At 43.3% G+C, this 20,470-nt stretch overlaps 2 protein-coding genes across 3 annotated transcripts; both read left to right on the forward strand.

Annotated features, from left to right (window-relative positions):
- The first annotated feature begins 8,927 nt into the window (after positions 1-8,927).
- On the forward strand, positions 8,928-10,855 carry cdkn1a (cyclin dependent kinase inhibitor 1A). 2 transcript variants are annotated; one of them, XM_005741414.1, is made up of 3 exons: positions 8,928-8,979; positions 9,317-9,767; positions 9,850-10,855. In XM_005741414.1, the coding sequence occupies exons 1-3, from the start codon at positions 8,977-8,979 to the stop codon at positions 9,903-9,905; spliced, it is 510 nt and encodes a 169-aa protein (XP_005741471.1). In that variant the 5' UTR covers positions 8,928-8,976; the 3' UTR covers positions 9,906-10,855. The 2 variants fall into 2 exon arrangements, with proteins under 2 accessions (XP_005741471.1, XP_005741472.1); XM_005741415.1 differs by having other exon boundaries at positions 8,957-8,979; positions 9,322-9,767.
- Positions 10,856-12,971: 2,116 nt separating this feature from the next.
- Positions 12,972-19,930, forward strand: tmcc2 (transmembrane and coiled-coil domain family 2). Its single transcript, XM_005741416.2, has 5 exons — positions 12,972-13,209; positions 15,673-16,086; positions 16,446-17,068; positions 18,196-18,331; positions 18,631-19,930. The coding sequence occupies exons 1-5, from the start codon at positions 13,207-13,209 to the stop codon at positions 18,928-18,930; spliced, it is 1,476 nt and encodes a 491-aa protein (XP_005741473.1). The 5' UTR covers positions 12,972-13,206; the 3' UTR covers positions 18,931-19,930.
- Positions 19,931-20,470: the final 540 nt, after the last annotated feature.

Here is a 20,470-nt window from a genome sequence, read left to right on the forward strand (position 1 = left end):
AGGAAGTCTCTGATCCAGCGGCAGGTGGTAGAAGGAAGTCCAATATCCAGCAGTTTATGAAGATCTGGAGAGGTGGGGTCTGCTCCACCTTGATCTGGCCAGCAGAGTTAGAGCGATAAAGATTAAATATCCTCCCAAAGCTGCTATATTTGTTTGCAGCACTTCCAGTGGAGGTTCCAGCAAAACAATTTAGGGAGTGGGATATGCATTGCTCAAGATTCATATGGGGAAATAAAAGGCAGAGAGTGAGATATGCAATATTGCAGCTGCCTGGTGAGCGGGGGGGTATGGCCCTACCGTGCTTTGAGGATTACTATCTGGCAGCCCAGATCAGACCTCTAGTGTGCTGGTGTAACTAAGTATGAGGCAAAATGGAAGGACATTGAGCTTTCTTTGATTGATTTCCCAATACAGTTTGTTCTGGGGTCTCTTGAGAGTTTGCCACAGGCATATCAGATGCAAAATTTCTGTGTAAGTTTTTCTCTGAAAAAATGGGCAGATGTGATTAAAATTTTTGGTCTTAATAGGGAAATAGGGTTGCTGGGATGGCCAGCGTATCTCCCACGCTTCCTTCCAGCATTATTAGACCATAAATTCAGGGAGTGGTCCAGGCATGGAATCACTGCAGTCTGTAAGATAGTGAAGCATGGGGAGCTGATAAATTTTGAGGATGTGTCAGATTTACGAGATCGGCAGGGAAGATTTTTATCGCTACCTACAGGTTCGGAGCTTCTTCCGGAAGGAAGTTAGAATGCCTGACGCAGATGCTAGTGGGGTGATCCAAATATTTATGGATGCTTATGGTGAGAACAGAGTGAAAGGGATGGTAGTGAGACCTGCTATTGGGTATGGTTTGGAGAAGTGAGAAAGCTGAGCAGAAAAGAGGAAAACCTGAGAGAAGATTCTTGAAGGAGGGCATGCGAGTTAGTGAGATGGAGACAGATCCACAATGGTGACCCTTAAAAGAAGAAGACCACATTTAACAAAAAGCTCACTCAGAGCAACCTGTTGAATCCACTTCCAGCTAGTGGCGCTTTGGGGGTTTTTCCTTCTGATTTGTTGAACATCATTTTCTGTTTCACAGTTTCACTTCAGGTAGTTCAAACTCCACATCAATACAGGTTTCCCCATATTTAGTCCTCGTTTATGTAATAAATAATGCACAAAGGGTCTTTTTAAAAAAATATTTTTAGTGTTTAAACTCGATGTAAAATTCCCCTTCAGCCAACTAAAATTTTAAATAACGAAAATGTGATATATTTTATAAATAAAGCACAGGCTTTAATATTGACTTTCGAAGACGATTAGCTGAGTAGAGGAGCAATGAGAGGACTGAGGAGGTTATTGCTGTTCCCGTTTGCCAATACTGTTCCCAGTGTGTCAACAAGTCAGGATTAAGAAGGGAAAAAAGCAGCCTATGGCAGGTTCATGTTATCGTAATTTCCCTCCTTTTCTGTTGAACGTGATGTTCAGTAAGAGGCTGTTATGTAATAGGTTGACTGATTGTTTAACCCTTTCAGCAGGATAAATAACCAATCCAAACAATGATGTCCTTGTGCTATTGATAAAGTCGTGTGAAAGCGTCTGAAAACCGTGCTAATACTGAAAATAGTAGCTAAGAGTGAAAGCGTAACATGATGCATAAGGGTGCTTCACACAGTTTCATTCACTAAATTTAAAGCTGTGGGTGGCGGACTTTATTTAAGACATCCCGCCACAGCTCTCACGCTGTCCAGTAACTTTTCCTGGGTTACACCCAGCTCCAGCTGTTCACGCTCACAGTCCACGTGAAGCCGGCATAACGGAGACTTGAGTTCTCAAATCTGCGCGCGCTTTCCCGCAATTACTCAAGCCCGTGTGACGTCACTGGAACGATGACTCTGCATCCACGGCGACGGGAAGCCACTCTTTGAGCCGTGTTATTTCCACCCAAGCGTTATGTAACGCATTGCCTGTGGGTTTGACGGCCACGGAGCAGAGGACAGGATGATGTAAAGCACACAATGGTGCTGCAGCGTGTTAATTCTAGACGAGGTCACAGTTCAGTACCCTGTGATTACCCAGCGCTGAGCTGGGTGATCAGACAGTAGATGAAGACAAAATAAAACACTTTAAATAATCAGTCCATACACTCTCTTCAATCTGCTCCAAGGTTGGGATTTCATATCAGTGAGAAGAAGAACTTGGCATCCTCTCTTTCTTCTTATAGAGTGTTAATGGAGGCGAATATTTTACCTCTGTCCTTGAACACAACACTTTATTAGGAACACCTGTGCACCTCCTTTCTCAGAGGAACCCTTTGACAGCAGTGTGTTTGGTTGGTTATTTGCATTCAATTTTATTTCATTCAATTCAATTTTATTTATATATCACAACAACAGTTGCCTCAAGGCGCTTTGTATTGTACAACCCCAATCCCCCCCCACCTACCCCCCCCCCCCAAAAAAAAGGTAGTTTTGATGCTAAATAAAAACGAAATGACCAATGAAATGAAATGATTTATTTACAATAAAAACATATCAACTGTTTAAACTGAGAAAATGTACCATTCCATGGTCCTGTTGAGCAGTACATCTCAAACAGGCTGGAAAGGCCTGTCCCCACTTCAGTTAACAGTCTGCAAACATCTGGGGAATTAGGAGACCAGCTGGCTGGACTTCTAGGATCGGACTATTGTCCAATTCATGTCTCAAACAGGATTCTAGCTGCTCAGCAGTCCTGGGTCTTCTTTGTCGTATGTGTTTCATGATGAGCAGATGTTATCAGCTGGTGAAGTTCTGGCAGATCAGTTCAGCACTCGGACTCTTCTACTATGAAGTTATGCTGCAGTAATCGATGCAGTATGGAGTTTAGCATTTTCTTGCTAAAGACATCATCTGGATGGGAGTATATGTTGCTCTAAAATCTATATATACCTGCCTATGAGCACTGATGGTGGCTTTGCAGAAGCACAAGCTGACAGGTTGTAGCCATTGGATGGATAGATGAATGGTTGCTAGATGGTTGCAGACCAGTCTCTTGGCCTGTGTGACTGGGGCTTTATTCACTTGATCCTACTCTGTCACTACGATTGTCACACATTGAAAATGGTGGACAAGTTAATGTTTTTATATTTTTGGGGTCTTTCATCAACAGTGAGGGGTAAACAGGAAAAGAGAAGTAGAATGAGCAGGGGAAGACACGCGGGAAAGGGTCACTCTCAAACCCAGGCCACTGCATCTCATCCATATATGGCATGCGGGCGCCTGCTCAACCAGTGAGCTAAACAGGTGCCAAGGATTAGTTAACGTCTCCAAAACCTCAATCGGACTGGAAATATTTTGCAACCACAGCTACTGCCATTTGTTTTAAACAAATGCATTCTTTTTAAATTAAAAAGAATGCATAAGGTAATTTCTAAGACCCAGAAGCTGTATCCATCTTTTATACACGTGAATGGAGCACGATCCTTCATACTGTGTGTAAAAATCAGAGCAGCTGTTTGGTGGTGAACCTTCTGGAAATCTCTTTCCGCGGTGAAAACATTCAGCAACTCAGTCTGAGCCTTTTGGAAACATTGGTGCAAATGACCCGGTAACTTCCTGATTCGGATCAGTTAAGTTCTGTCCTGATACCATCACTCATTTTATGCTTTTTTTTCTCTTGCCTTGTAAATGCACATCCGCAGCTTCAACACGTGTCTATACCTGCAACATTTGAGAAGACTTTTTTTTTTAGCCTTATGGACATTTAAGCATTGATTCTGAAGTAAAAACAATGATCCACAACAGTTCATTATACTCTTAGACATACAAACAATATCAGAAAGCCAAGTTTTAGTTGAAGCAATTGCGAGGTAACAAAAGAAACCCAGCATTCAGGTTAAAAGGTAATCCACAAGGAATTTTCCTTTACATGTCTGTCCTTTTCATTGGCTTGTTGCACGAAGAAGCTGCTTTTATTTGCGTGAAACTGAACTCGGTCTGAACTCAGCCTTAATCTTGGGACTGCTGCAGATTTAGATAGAAAAACAGTTATTTGCACATCCCGTATGCATGTTGTAATGCGGTGCTGTCATACGGCACACTGGACCGATAGTTCTGTAAATGTTTTTCCTCTGTGTTTATGCCAGAATTTGGACACTTTGGCATATCTAATTAACTTTAATGGGGGGTTTTTTTGCAGCGGGATGGTAAAATCAGTAACCCTCTATTCATTTTTGAAGGCTACATAATTGTGCGCTTTGCAGGGTGCTTTGTCAGGACATGCTGTGCTCCCAGGTCAAAGTGTCAACATCCAGTATGTACAGTAGAAAGCTGAAGCAAATCTGTTTCCCTGAAATGCTCCTTGCTGAAATATGGGTTATTTAACTGTAAGCATAATTAATAACAAACAGGTTTTAACATTTTAATGAGATCATACACAAGTACTGGATTTTGATTTTGTTGTATGTTTTCAGTATTACATAAGCATGGTGTCAGGTAAAATTGCAAAGAGCGGGACTTCCTTGATAAATATTTAACTAAGTGGTAGCTTACTTAGTCTATGCACTTCATTTGGCGCTATCTGTGAAACAAAGCTTTTACGGTGGGTGCAGAACAAAGACCTGAATAACACAATTTGATTAGGCCTGTGCACTGTGCCGCCGCCTCAGAGCTGAGCGATAATAGAGTGTCCACTCAGCTGCACGAGTGTAAAAGCAAATTAACTCCAGTGCATATCTCCACTGAGTATAACTTCCTAGCTGGTGTGTTGGTGTGCATGTGTGTTTCTCTTGTGTCTCATCACTCAGTTACTTAACAAAGGACTCACTGTAGAGTCAGATCAGCTGTGCCTTTATACACCGAATCCTACAGTCTGGGCCCTTATTGTTGATGTTCTGGGAACTAGGCTAAAGGGCAGCATGATGGGGCTGGAGAGCATTGGGGACAGGGGTGTTGAAATAAACAGACATGACACAAGAGTGGGAGGAAAAGAAAAACCTTCTGGTACAGTATGTAACCGGTGTGGACCAGTACTCCTAGACTCATAGGAGTACTAAAATGCAGCTTCTATCGTTTGAACTGATTTGTACAGTTTCATACGAATCCTGTTCAACATGAAGATAAGCTGGACTACAGGCGGAAGCAGCACATTCAGACTCACTGTCTGCCAGTGATGATCCAATAAATGTAATAAAATGATGTAGAATAGTTAGAAATTAGACGAGTGTCAGTGGCTTGTGCATTGCTAAAAAGCTGCAAGTATAAAGCCTGATTATTATAAGCAGACTGTATTCCCTGCTGACACTTTCAGGGTGTTATTATTACATAACATTATTATGTATAGTTTATTACTGTCTTGTCACTGCTGCTAGTATAAGATTGGGTTTATTCTGTAAAACTTGACGATATTTTCTGAAATAATTCTGTTTTTCTTTTTAGTTTTTTTTTATGTCAAAGTAAGTTGCACTCATGGGCCACTTCTTTAGTTACATTAGTTGCCCTAACCCTTGTGTGGTGTTCGTATTTTTGTTACTCAGCCAGTGTTCATGGGTCTGGTGGACCCGCTAGAGTTTTGGCTTTCCAAATTAACACTATCAAACAATTTTATGTTAAATTACTCAACAGATGTTTACTTCATCCCAATTACAAGACATATGAACAGCAAACATGGTTAATTTTTTCCCTTTACCTTTGTTAGATCACATTTATGAATTAATGTGCTTCTCGTTTTTCTTTTATATAAAATGTTATAAATAAATCAGTTATAATCAAGTGGAGTGAGTGGAAAGACACAACACATTTACACGTGAAAAAATAATTAATTGTTTAATTTTTCTTTTGAAAAAAACTGAACACGGGTCTCACAGACCCGAACACCATACAAGGGTTAAATTTCCAATAAGCTGACTGAAACTAGTTTGAGATGATTTGAGCTTTGCGACATGGTGCATTGGTCAGCAGCAATACTCAGGATGTGGTGTTTAAGTGATGCTCAGCTGGAACTAAAGGACCTAAAGTGTGTGAAGAATATATCCCTCCACGCTATTACACAATCGACTGAGGTGTTGATACAAAGCTGGAGCGCGGATGGATCCATTCTTTTGTGTTGCTTACAAAAAATCCTGAACATACAACCTGAATGTGGCAGCAGGAATCGAGACTCATCAGACCACGCAACATGTATCCAGTCTTTTAGTGTCCAGTTTTTATGACTCCATACCAATTTTAGCCTATGTTTCCCCCTCTTAGCTGACAGGAGTGGTGCCCTGTGTGGCCTTATGGTGGTCTTCCTCCCCTCACCTTCAACTGGTTACAGCAGATGGTTGTCCCTCCCTCAGCTTGCTTCTGTCAGAGGTTTCTTCCTGTTAAAGGGGAGTTTTTCCTTCCCAGAAGTGCTTGCTCATGAGGGGGTGGGGGTGTCCTCTAACTGATGGGGTTTTCTCATATTACTGTAGGGGTTTTACCTTACAATGTAAAGTGCCTTGAGGTGATTGTTGTTGTTATTTGACACCGTGTAAAGAAACAATTTTAACTGAACTGAGTTGAATAACTTGAGTATAACGTGTGGTTATGTGAGTTTATGTTGCCTTCCTATCAGCTCGAAGCAGTCTGTCCATCCTCCTCTGACATCAACAAGGCATTTTCACCCACAGAACTGCTGCTTGCTGGGTATTTTCTCTTTTCTGGACAATACTGCAAACCCTGGAGATGTTTATGTGGGAAAATCCCAGCACAGCAGCACTTTCTGAAATACAAAGACCACCCTATCTGGCACCAAATTCCCTTAAATCACTTTTCTTCCCCGTTCTTATGCTTACTTTAAACGTTACCAGGTCATCTTCATCGTGTCTACACATCTAAATATATTGAGTTGCCACCATATGATCGGCATATTAGATATTGACCTTAACAAACTGTTGAACATGTGTACCTAATGAAGTGGCCGGTGAATGTTGTCATAGTGAAGTGGTCGATACATATAGTGAGTTTTTTGGGGAGGGGGGGTTACCACAGGAGGGATATATTTAAATTGGACACAGGTACAAAGAGCGCATGAGTGCAGTTGCCCAGTGTAGTTCCATTTACTGTTTACGAGTTTCTCCACTTTTACTTCTACTTTCTCCTTCGCTGCTGTCTGCTCTGTGATGTCAACAGAAACCGAAACGTCGCGTGAGCTGTTTTAGAAATGGGAGGAAGCAAACGAGATGTGTCATGTATCCTGGAAACGGGACAAGTATACACACCGCTGCGCTCTGTCATGCGCACTGAGAGGCAGGGAGAGACGGGGAGGGGGAGGCTGAGCTGGGCTGTGTCCTGAACTGGAATTTCCTCACGTCTTCTACCCGAGCCAAGCTTCACGTGCGGTTTACCGGGCCAAATCCACGTGTGCGAGTCCCCCGAGTCTCCACCTCTGGACTGGAAAGGAGGGTACCCGAGCTCATAAAAGTTTAGCAGGAGTCCGTGTCTGTAAGAAATCTTAGGAGAAAGTGTCACGGAGAAGTATTTTCCTGTGAATCTGCTGGGTTACATAGCATCAGCTTCGGGCGTTTATTTACTTCAGAGCTGCTGTGAAGACTGAAAATCAGAAAAACAGCAAGATAAGGTGGATAACAGTCAGGTTTCCCCCAGCAAGTTTGAAAGAAGGAAGATTTTTTGTCTTTGAATTAAAATGTAAGTAAAACTAAAAATTTGAATTTTTGCGCTTTGGTGTGTTCACTTGTGACTGGCCTGTTAGTGTATACAACTCTAAAACAAATCGCTGTTTACATTATATAGCTATACAACCTGCAATGTTATAGGAGCTACTTTTAGGTTCAGTCCTAACTATATTTTATCTTTTTTTTAAATCTAATTTATTTATTTATTTGTTCGTTTAATCCCATAAATTACACCTTTCCATGATTACCGCCGTCCCCGTGTTGTTGTTGGGTTTGTATGTCTTTTAGCTGGTTTCAGTGTATCAACTCAAAACTTTACCAAAGCTTCCCGCGCGGTTGTTTTTACGTGTGTGTGTGTGGTTATGATTCATTGGTGTGCAGGGGTAGTAAGGGCTCCAGACAGTGACAGCGCAGTTTGGCCAGCACGAGTTCCAGCCTCACGTGGACCCGTGTAGTAAACTGGGCAGGGTCCGAGCCGGTTCCAGCGCCGCCCGGGCATGACTCGTTCTCCCGCCACTCGCTTGAATCACTCCGCCCCCTCCTCTCACGCCGCATCATACGCGTGACTGAGTGGATGGAAATGGGAGGGTGTGAGGAGGATGGTGTCTACAAGCCGTGTATCCACCCTCTCCCAAACTGTTTCCTTGTTTCTGATGTTTTACTTCATTCTAGGTGAATTGGATTTATTTTTGGCTCCCCAGTTTTTCCCAGTATAAGGAGTCATTTTAAAGCCCGTCTTTATTGAAAGCTTTGTTGAAAAAAACAATGGACTTAAGGTGCCAGTGAACAGTTATCAGGTTGTGTTGATGGATTTGCTTCTCTGCCTCATCTGCACTTCTCTTCATCGTCATTATTTTCATCACTTATTAAACTAATCAGAGTGACCTCTCCCCCTCCTGCTGTTCTCAGCTGGATAATCATGATGGGAACTGCTTCTCATGATTGTTCCCTGAAAAGAAAATCCTGGGAATTCTGCCCAGTACTTCCCGGATGGCCTTAATGACATCCACCTGAGACACACCTGATTCCTTCCTGTAGCCTTCGCAGTAAAGTGTTTGCTGTTTGTAAGTCCCGTCCAGATCTGCAGATCTGGAAATAGGATTCACAAATCACCGCCTCTGATTTTTAATCTGCAGGGGGCCTGATACTGCCACCTGGTGGTGATTCTCGGTGTTTGCGCTGTTGAATCGCTGCTTAGGACTTGTCCTTACATGTCTGGTTGAGATTATGCCCTGGCATGTACCAGTGATTCAGAGAGAGGGAGGAGCGCTCAGTGAGTCACTGCCTTAGTATAAAAAGCTGCCCAGCGAGACCAGTGTGTTAGTTCACTGAGGAGCTTTACGCTGGTTTGAAAGATGGTGAGACTGATTTTTACTTTCATACTCGAGACAGTATCAAGTAACTGAGATGGATGCACTTGTAATGGATTACAGAGCTCATTTTGCTTGGTTTAGAATAAGACTGGCGCAGAAGTTCCTCTCCTCTCAGAGAAGTCACTGCATGTTTTACTTGTGCAACATTTCATCAGCACCGAGTGTCTGGGAGGATTAGTCTCATCGCTGGAGATGCTTAATTAATGGAGACAAAATTAACTTTCAAATATGCCATGCCTGGTTTATTATTGTCGCTACTTTTTTAAAGCAAAACGCCAATCAGTGTTACTCTAACCAGAGATCTTCTGTCTGTTTCCATCAGTGTAGAGTGATGGCTTCTCACAAGCGAATCTTGGGGGTTCTGAGAAAAAGACCAGCCCGGAGAAACCTGTTTGGGCCTGTGGACCGAGAGCAGCTACAGGTGGAGTACCAGGCTGCCATGCGTAGCGACCTTCAGGAGGCTTCAAAGCGGTGGGGCTTTGACTTTAGCTTGGACAAGCCTCTGGAGAGCAGTGATTTCCAATGGGAAGGTGTCCCGAGCACTAGGGTGCCTCTGCTCTACAGGTCCTGTTTGCAGGATCTCGGACAAGCTGAAGGCCAAAGGTCAGCAGCGACAGTTACTCCCAAGAGAGGGAGGGTGGAGACGGCACAGAGCGAGAAGGAGAACATCCCCGGTACGCCGGGGAAATGCACGCACAGCCAGGAGATGCTGGAGAAAACACCGGAGAAGGGCGAGAACACGGGGCTGAAGAGGAAGCAGACGAACATCACAGGTACGTGTAGCTGAAAGCGAGAAGTCTCGTCATTTTACGTGAGAGTGCATGAGCTTAAAATTCCTGCGCTTTATCCCAACAGATTTCTACCAGGCTAAAAGAAGAGTAGTGTGGAAGCCCCGCAAATCCGGCGAGTGATGTTCGGTGGAGAAACGCCAATATGCCAAGAGAACCTCACAGACAGGGCCACGCTCAGGAATCACACGTCCCGCACAGACTCTGGCCGTGCACCCAGGAGGGACCTCAACCACACGTCAATACAAAACACTTAATTAGGGTACTGTAGTCACTCTGAGGAGATTGGTGTTTTTTTCCCTCAGTGGCAAGAATGCGACATTTGAGCAGAGAAGATTAACAGTAATCTCTGGAATCAGTGGATTTACACTCATTTGGGGAAGGGGGGGGGGTGCCAAAGTGTTGCCCGACTGCACATTCAGCCGCACTGAAAGCACACTCACATCTGTTGGAGATGTGTCGATTAAAATCATCCAGCCTCATCATGTCTGTGAGCTGAGAGGACAAAGCTCTTTGGCTCCGTAGTTCAAATCCATTATTGTTTTTCTACAGCATTTTTTCTACTTGTGTATCACAAGGGTTTACCAGTCGTCTTCTTTTTTTTTACTTTCCGAAGTATGTTATACTTTTTATGTCCAGCTGCATACAGTGCTTTTATCGACCATCTTTTAATCAAAGGAAGATGCTTTAGGAGTTCTGACATCTCAAACACGCAGTTGCTTTGCTTAGATTGTAAAAGACAGAAGTGCCATCATGTCCTCTTCCATCCTTTTCCATCTACTTTACGTCAGCTGATTTTTGATGTCCTTCGGCTGCCCAGACTCTGATACTGAAAACGCAAACTAGGAACACTTAAACACGTTTATTTAGTTATATATGTATAAGAGATTTATCTATAAAGTTAAATATGGCATTGTCAGGTAGCATAATCATTTAAACTGCAGTGTTGCACATAAACACCCAGTATCAAGTGCCTTTACTGGCATTTGTTTTTGGTATTTAAAGTTCCTTCATCATAAGCAAATGTATACTAAGCTAAAATGTCACATTTATTATTTTCACTGTGCAATCTAACTAATGATATGTTTTGTTTTGGGGTTTTTTTGCCTTAAATTTGTTCTTTTTTTCCCCTCTTGGCACTTATTTATGTCTACATTAGCAAATCCTGCTGCTATGGGTAATATGAATGGGTGTCACTGTGACGCTAACCCTCACCAACAGAAAGCTTACAAATGCTCCAAAGCCGAGAAAATAAGCGAATGACCCCAAACAACGAATGCACTTCTGTTTGTAGATGCTTGCGCACATTTCCTCTGTATTGTGTTTTGTTCAAGGCTACAAGTGAAAATCTCTGTCCTTATTTATTGTGAGATACGATGTCATGTGTTAATTTAGGTTTTGTTTAATTATTATGAAATCCAATAAAATGGTCAAATGAACCGCCTTGTGTCTTTAATGTGTCGTCACTTTACTTTTTAGTATTAGCGGTAAAACTGTTCCTTAGTTTGGTTGAACCCTTGCAGTGTTGTGCAACAGTACAACAACTTGTCATTTCTCCATTAAGGCCATTATACACTCACTGGCCGCTTTATTAGGAACACCTCGCTAGCACTGGGTTGGATCTCTTTTTGTCTTCAGAAGTGCATTAACTCTTTGTAGCACAGATTCAGCAAGGTGCTGGAAACAAACCTCAGAGATGTTGGTCCATGTTGACATGAAAGCATCACATATTTGGTGCAGATTTGTCAGCTGCATATCCATGATGCTCTATCACATCCCAAAGATGCTCTACAGGATTGGGATCTGGTGACTGTGGAGGCCACTGTGGTGTTTTTTTTTATGTTAATCAATTGGCATTAAGGGGCCCAAAGTATGCAAGAAATCAGAAAATCGATTTCCTACAGAAATCGAGACTCCTGAAACCAGGCAACATTTATCCAAACATCTAATGTCCAAGTTTGGTGAGCCCGTGCAAATTGTGGCTTCAGTTTCCTGTTCTTTGCTGACGTCACTGGCAACATGGTGTGCATAGTTTGGTTGTAACGTTGGCTGTTATTTGAGTTTCTGTTGTCTATCTGTTCAAACCATTCTCCTCTGACCTCTGACACCAATGAGGTATTTTCTCCAAGAGAACTGCCGCTCACTAATTTGATATTTTCTCTTTTTCCGACCATCAGACCATTCCCGTAAAGAGGTGGCTGTGCAGCAAAATCCAAGCAGATCAGCAGTTTCTGAAATACAGCAGACCATGCCACATTCAAAGTCACTTAAATCGTCTTTCTTCTCTAATCTGATGCTTAGTTTGAATTTCAGCAGCTCCTTAGTCTGCATGCATAAATACATGGACCTGAAGCCATGTGATTGGCTAATTAAATATTTATGTTAAGGAGAGGTTGAATACACCCTAATAAAGTGTCCAGTAAGCGTGTTAACCTCTTGCTATTATTGGGCCACGATCAATAAGTAATACAATAATTTAAAAATAACAACACACTAAAATCAAGTGTTGTTGAAGTCTATTTTATTTATTATACCTTCCAGTTCTTTTACTTGTTTTGTTCTCAGTTCCTCTTTGAAATCTATTCCAAGTTTGTTTTTGAAGGCGACGATGAAAGCGTGTTTTACGCTTCCTTTTTAGAGGGCGTCCCTCCGCGGAGACACATCCTGACGCACCGTCAGGCACAGAGAGATCTGAAGTTGGGTGAATATATCCTCGAGTAGTGCCGAGTCATGCAAACTGGCTTCTGCTGTTGTGATACCACTTTTTTTTCTACTTCACTCTTTTGTGAAGTAGGCAAATTACGAGAGCGAGTCGGCGCTCTGAGGCATTGTGTACTTTGGCACAACATCACTGCAGTCCCACACCAGCACAGGCGAAGTGCGCGTGTTTGTACTGGAGTTAGTTTAGGTGAGTGGAACGCTCCCTCCCTCCCTCCACTCACCCCACCCCCTCCCTCCCTCCTCTGGCCTTATCAGCACGGGGGCACCTGCACGCCTGCGCCAAACTCTCCCAGCCCCTCCATCATCTGTCCCTTAGCTCCCACATCCATTACAGGGCAGGACTGATAGCATTTGCATGTAGACCGAAAGAGGGACAGAAAGAGAGGGAGGGGGAGAGAGAGAGATGTAGGAGAGTGAAGCAGGGGGAGGCGGAGGGAGCATATGACACAAAGGAGAGGGAGAGAGAGATCGGAGCATTAGAGATAGGAAGAGGGAGAGGGAGGCTGCAGATATCGATGGTGTTAACGATGGAGCGTTAGGATCCAGGGAGGTGACAGTTAGCCAGACCCACGGCTGGGGGTAAAGACATTTGAGGAGGGGGGACTCCTCCTCGGTGAGCTCAGGGGGAGGCGGAGGGAGGAGGAGGAGGATGGGCCTCGAACACAGACTTGCAATGGCACTGCAAAAATTGGATTAAAGCAGTATGGTAACGTTTTCTGATATCCTTTTTTTTTCTTTCCTTTTTAAAATTTTTCATTTTCATTTTCCTGCGCTGCTTGTGTCTCTCCTCGCGTGCTCGCTGGCATCACGTCCCCGCGCGTCTCCCGCTGAGTGAAGAATGCACAGGCATCACCCTGTCCTCTTGTTTTCACGCCATAGACATCTGCCATCTCCATCCTCATCCTCACCGCTTCTCTCCCGACCTTCAGGAGTCTCGGCTTCATCCACGGCGTCCCTCCGTGGATCTTTTATTATTATTATTATTATTATTATTATTATTATTATTATTATTACACGTTTAAACAGAGACACCGCGTCAGGTTTGAGCACCACCGCAGCCGTCGCCAAATGACAATTTATATTTAGGGTGCCTGTTTCACCCATACGGAACATTGCACCCCAACTCACCCCACTTCACCCCCTCTGATCCTGCGAGTGATAGCCACTCAAAAAAGCATCCCACTTTTTATTCATCTATTTTTTTCAGAGATCAGGAAAAAAAATGATTTGTTGTTTTTCCATCACGGGGCTGCAGTCATGCGTTTTCCTCTCCATCACACCGTGATTGTAACCTACTTTTACAATCACAGCGCGTGCTCATTTCACGCAGTCGCGCAGATATAATGTAAAATAAATCCTCGCGCCATCCCGCAGACAGAAACGAGAGCAGTGTTGTGAGAAATATCTCACAGCACTGCTCTCGTCATGTGTGAGCCCAAGCTCGTGTCTGAGGGTCTGATTGCTGCGTTTTGACGTCAGGCGGAGAGTCATTATCAAACGCGCCATCTGCCAAAGCCGCACATAAACATATAATACTGACCAGGGAATCCCCGCGTGGATCTGTCAACGCGGGGTCTCGTCGTGTAAAAGGGATTACATCCTCAGGCTGTTATGTTTTTTGTTTTTCTGAAGGAAAAGTCAGACGAACGTTCAGGCAGAAATAGATTTACATACACGCTCAGCGTGTCTTTAGCATTAAAGTACACGCCACGTGCTGCACACCTTCGTGGGTTTACATGTGTAGTTTGCTTCGATCTTAACTAATCGTCATCGTCGTCTTCTTCTTCTTCTTCTTCGTTTTTTGAGGCTCAGCAGGGCAGGAAGCATCATCTAATTAATGCATGGTGGCCTTTCTATGTGGTCTCTAATCTCTCCGCTAGATCGGTTAAAGCTAATATGCCCGGAGTGGGCAAAATGACACATTTTGACAGTCCCATCGAAGGAGGTTTATTTATTTTGTTGAGTGATTTTACTGAGGTTACTCAGGTGTTTTGTTTCTGGCAGTTGAGATCTGGAAAATATAATCTGCAGTTTAGAAAAACAGAAGAAATTTTGTTTCCTGCAGAAAGTAAAGATTCAAATACTTTACATTTTGTCTGTTTCTGTGAAGAGAATTTTTTGAATTACACACAACTAAAAATGAACTGAGTGTTTTATGTATGCGACCTATATGATGTACTTTAATTATAAACGAAGCATTACTGTTTTATTGTCATACAGCACCAGTCTTGAGCCAACCCTTGTCTCTTTATATTTTGCTTCGGCTTTCCAAAGGTCTTTCAAAGTTTTTTTCTCACTTTCAGTCCAGTCCTTGTACCTTGTACCTATGAGTCATTCAAGAACAAAAACAACATCTCACTCAAGGGATGAACCAGTGTTGTCTCTTTATGTGACAGAACATTAGCAAAGAACCGATTTTAAATTGCATCATATCTAATAAATATTTAATAATAGATTTTTTAATAAGTCTAATCTAGGCACTTTGTTACTAGCAGCCTGTCACAACAGCATATAACTTGTTTCCATTTCTTTAGCTGAATCTTTGAATAATGCTTAATATAAAGTTTAAAGGAAGAAAGGAAAGGAAAGGAAAGGAAAGGAAAGCCTTGACACAGGACCTAAAAGATGCATCTGACCTTGAATGTCCTTCAAGTATCCTGGATATCCCTGAAGGCTACTTAAAGAAATTACAAGAATTACAAGAAAGCTTGAGGAAGAGAGTTCAGGCGGTCATAACAAAATATTGAATTTCAAGCTCGTTGGAGTTGTACAAACTGTTTGCCTTAATGTGCTGTATTTATGTTAAGTTTGCACATGTAAATCACTGCACCTATTTCCCATTAAAACACATAGATATAAGGAGTGGCTCAAGACTTTTGCACAGTAATGTTTATGTGAATATAACACTAATAATAACAGCCTGTGTTGGCACCACATGTCTGCAGATGAACTTCTTTTCTTGTAAAACCCAGTCTGTGAAGAGTCAGCTACAGTGAAGATGTTTCTCCAGCGCCGTTTATCTGAATAACCTTTGTTATCTCTACTTTTACACTTTTATACGGATGAGGCTCTGATTCCTTAGTTTGACTAACACCTCTAATGTATCTGGAGCAGTTGTAGCTCTCTTTTCACCCCTGAATAGCAAGTCACTGCCCTCTTGTCCCCTCAGCTGGACAAGAGTGAGGTGGCAACTCTAGGCCTGCCCTCCACTACCAGCCATGGAGGCTCTGACACCAACATCAGCATGGACGGAGCGGGGGCAGCAGCGGCGGTGGGGTCGGTGTCTGGGGGCATGGCGGGGGGAGCGGAAAGTGCTGTGGCCGGTGAGCCGCAGCGGACACGTGCTGCTCTGGAGCATCTGCAGCAGAAGATCCTAAAGGTCACCGAGCAGATTCGCGTGGAGCAGGAGGCGCGTGACGACAACGTGGCGGAGTACCTGAAGTTGGCTCACAACGCGGACAAACAACAGGCGTCCAGAATCAAGCAAGTGTTCGAGAAGAAGAACCAGAAATCGGCACAGACTATTGCGCACTTACACAAAAAACTAGAGCACTACCACAAGAAGCTGAAGGAGATAGAGCAGGTAAGTGTGTGTGTGTGTGTGTGTGTGTGTGTGTGTGTGTGTGTGTGTGTGTGTGTGTGTGTGTGTGTGTGTATGCACGTGTCTTTCTTCGTGGTCTATTGGAACATTTATTTTATGAGTGACTTGAACAAGTGTTCAGTCTATCTTTGGGAGCGCAGTGGAGTCCAGAAATAGACTGATGATTTCCCAAACACTTATTTAAACCAGTGCATCCCCCCTGTGGCTCACCTGATTCTTCACAGGGACTGCTTTCCTCATCTGTGTTATGAGGGTTAAAACTTACCCTCATAACATGATCAGCTCTCTCCTTTAGGATCCTCCACTTCTCTGCTTCCTCATTCCTTTTCCCCTCTTCACAGAATGGGCCAGCCCGGCAGCCGAAGGATGTCCTGCGGGACATGCAGCAGGGACTGAAGGACGTGGGAGCCAACGTTCGTGCTGGGATAAGTGGATTCGGAGGTGGAGTAGTTGAAGGGGTTAAAGGAGGAGTTTCTGCTCTCACGCACACGGCTGTTGTCTCCAAGCCACGAGAGTTTGCCAGTCTTATAAGAAACAAGTTTGGCAGTGCTGATAACATTGCTCACCTAAAAGACACGCTAGAGGACGGAGTTGGGGGCCACGCTGAAGACACCCCCACGCCCCGCGCCCTGAGTGGAAGCGCCACCCTGGTGTCCAGCCCAAAGTACGGCAGCGACGACGAGTGTTCCAGCGCCACGTCCGGATCCGGAGCGGGCAGTAATTCTGGTGGGGCTGGTGGAGGAGGAGGGGGTGGTATGTTAGGCCCAACGATGGGGAGCCCCAGATTGGACGGGCACCACCACCACCACCATCACATGCATAGTTCATGGGACTCTTTACTTGAGGGTCTGCAGGAGATCAAGGCCAGCCAGACGCACATGGAGGACGCCATCGAGGACATGAAGGGCCAGCTGCAGAGCGACTACTCTTACATGACTCAGTGCCTGCAGGAAGAGAGATACAGGTAGATGTCCCTGCAAAGAAAAGCAATCACTAACGTGCTACACTGAACATCAAGATGCAATTCACACAAGGAAAAAACAACTCAGTCCCCACTGCTCCTTTTAAAATCATCATTAAATATGTACTTTAGAGCAGGGGTGTCAAAATTAAGGCCCAGTCGCCAAAAGTGGCCGGAAAAGTGCCGTCCACTAGACGTTATTGGAAAATGTGAAGGAGGGCATCGAGTTTGAAATTTCTGACTACATTTTCAGAGCTTTACAGCTTTTCCTTCTGATAAACACCTCCCCTCTAACAGTGCATGCAACACAAATTAATTATACACTTAATAATTCATTATTAATTAAGTAATAGATAAACAACAATAGCACTCAGAGAGCACAACTCCCCCTGAAGGTCAAGGAGTATACTAAAGCTTTTGTTTTGCAACATGCTGTCTGACCTTTGACCTATGACCTTAAAGCCTTAAATGCTAGTGTATTTTATTATCTTTACCCAGACGATTGGTGCAGAATCGGCCAAAATCTTTGGCTTCAATAAGCTGCAATAACTTCAGATTTTGACATTTCTTCATGCAGTGTGTGATTTTGTCATCGTGATCAATTAGGGCATCATATTGAAAAGAATTAAAAGCATGTTCTCTCCATGCCCTTTCAAATGTTTTTTTTTAACCTTGGGCGCTAGAAAATGAAGGTCAAGGTCAAATGCTTAGCCAACCTAGGTAATCATGTCATTCAAGCCTGTTATACTGTTGTGAAGATTGAAGATCCATAAAACACTGTGGGTAATATAAAGTTTATACTGATTTTTACATTTGGTGTGACCATGACCAGATTTCCTCCCAAATGAAATCAGCTGAGCTCTTATTGATCTCTACCATCACACAAAATTTCAAGATGGTAGAGTGGTAGATGGTAGAAAGCAACAAACAACCAGAGGATGAATTATTAAATACAAGGAAACTTCTATTTTGTTGCCCTCTACTAAATGTATGTTTTGTACAATGAGTCCACAATAATAAAAAAAAGACAAATAAATGACATCACAGGGATTAAATATGTAGATAAACCATGTAAAACAAGTTTGACATGCATGCTTTGGAGTACAGTGTGTGCTGCGCTGTGTGTTCAGGTACGAGCGACTTGAAGAGCAGCTGAATGACCTGACGGAGCTGCACCAGAATGAGATGACCAACCTGAAACAGGAGCTCGCCAGCATGGAGGAGAAAGTCGCCTACCAGTCGTATGAGAGGGCGAGAGACATTCAGGTAAAAACAAAGACTCCGATAGATCGTTGGAGACTTTGGAGTTTGCTAGAAGTTGGGATCAGAGCTGTGTGTGGGCAATATGTTTCTCCAAAACCTGTATATGCTTCAAAGACGTGAACGTACAAACTGTGTTTACTGACTGTGATTTTCAGAGGTAGTTTCAACTCTGACTAAAGCAGTTGAATTAAGACATTATCATTCCCTGTAAAAGGTGTCTTAGATTTTCAGGCCTTTTAATGAGGTTTTGAAAAACAAAATCGCACTAAGTGGGTTCATTTCTTTGGGATCTGCACACACAGGAGGCAGTGGAGTCATGCCTGACCCGCATCACCAAGCTGGAGCTGCAGCAGCAGCAGCAGCAGGTTGTCCAGTTAGAAGGAGTGGAGAATGCCAACGCTAGAGCTCTGCTGGGGAAGCTCATCAACGTCATCCTGGCGCTCATGGCCGTGCTGCTGGTCTTCGTCTCCACTCTGGCCAACTTCATCACCCCTCTGATGAAGACCCGGGCCCGCGTAGCCGCCACCGTCCTGCTGACATTGCTGCTGTTCGTGCTGTGGAAGCAGTGGGACTTTGTGGAGCTGTGGCTGCTGCCCAGCTAAACTTCCTGAAAGACACTCTACAGGAGGAAGAGGAGGAGGGGATCAGAGAAGCTGATTCCAGCTCAGTTCGCCATCACTGAAGGGACCCAGAGACTGAAGTGAAATGAAAGCCACTGCGGCGAGTTCCCTTTGAGTTTGAAGGCGGAGTGAGAGAGAACAAAGCACGGCACTTTTAGTCGAGACCCGGCCTACAGGGAGCGCCGAGAGGTGTTTACAGAGCAAAAACAAGTGAAATTCTCTGCTTGCCAAGTGACAAAAGACATCCTTCCCTCTCACCCACATGTACCGGCACTGATGACCAACCGTCGATCGCATCGCTGTCACCAAAAACTGAGTTTCTTGCAAGAAATCTTTGGCCTTTTTCTAATGATTTATGATACATTCATTACAAAGACAGGAGCAAAAATAAAATGCCCGATCATGTTTGCTGTAATCTTCATGTTGAAGCTAATGTGTATTTGAGAGGAACAAGGTGTTTTTTCTTCTTTTCTCCATGAATGTTATGTGCTCATGCATGTCCTCATATGTGCACTGAGATGCATCTAGCTGGCATGAGTTAACATGTCATTACTGACAGACTGAATCTTCTATAACTGCCATTTTGGTGTCAGAATCGCAGCGCGGATCTGTCGTATCTCCACTCGGTGTCATTCCCGGTTTGTTTCACATTCTTCTCTGGTGTTGAAGCAGTGCTTTTTCTTTCGTTTTCCTTTTTTTTTTTCTCTTGCAAATGAATGAATAGTTAAAAAAAAATCTGCTACAATTCACCATACTGACTCAACAGTGTAAAAATCTGCTCTGTCCACAAATGCATTTTCATATTATATCTATTGTAGAACTGCTACTATCCACAGTGTCAACTTAACTGGCATGTTCAAAGTTTATATCCAGTTTGCAAAAAAAGAAAAAAAAAAAGAAAAGAAAGAAGAATTATTGCTGTTTTATTAAACAATGTAAGAAATAAATGATTTCATATATTAGGCTGACCTTGATCCATCTCCTCATCGTCCTTCACGCCGACACCCGTTTGTTTTTTTTTACTTTTAAAAACGTATTTGCATATGCAGGCACCAAAGTGTATTCTCTTTTGATTGCTTATAATAATTGCAAGATTATTGCATATAAATGGGTGGTTTTGCTGTTACAATGTGAATGCATGGGAAGCATAAAAAAGCAGCAGAGAGTGGATAAAGCTCCAGCTCTGACTGTGTGCATAATCATCGGATTACCTTCGGTTGGAAGAGGTAGGCCCGAAGGACGGGTAAATGTTAGTTTGCGGTGAGCTTGGCCATCCTTTTGCTCCACCCTTGACCATTGCATACAAACAAAGTAACATAGATCTTCCATAAAAGTCAGATATGAAGCATGGAAAAAGGGAAATTTAGGAGCTTCCAGTGTGAAAGAGTCCCATAAGCTGATTGATCTTAAGCATTTAAACACATACACATACCTTAAGGGAGCATTTGTACAATGCTGTTTCAGACACTGTTGGCATGTTTATGGATCACAATTACTGATTCATATTTTTTTCATTTGGGAG

This window comes from Pundamilia nyererei, unplaced genomic scaffold, assembly GCF_000239375.1.
Source record: "Pundamilia nyererei isolate P.nyererei 1_Seehausen unplaced genomic scaffold, PunNye1.0 scaffold00110, whole genome shotgun sequence".
In the NCBI taxonomy this organism is placed as follows: Eukaryota; Metazoa; Chordata; class Actinopteri; order Cichliformes; family Cichlidae; genus Pundamilia; species Pundamilia nyererei.

Bases quoted from the DNA above. Each gene is read 5' to 3' on its own strand.
- cdkn1a (XM_005741414.1), top strand. The intron at 9,768-9,849 runs GTACGTGTAGCT...TTATCCCAACAG, and splicing joins GAAGCAGACGAACATCACAG to ATTTCTACCAGGCTAAAAGA.
- tmcc2 (XM_005741416.2), top strand. The intron at 16,087-16,445 runs GTAAGTGTGTGT...CCCTCTTCACAG, and splicing joins AGCTGAAGGAGATAGAGCAG to AATGGGCCAGCCCGGCAGCC. The intron at 18,332-18,630 runs GTAAAAACAAAG...CTGCACACACAG, and splicing joins AGAGGGCGAGAGACATTCAG to GAGGCAGTGGAGTCATGCCT.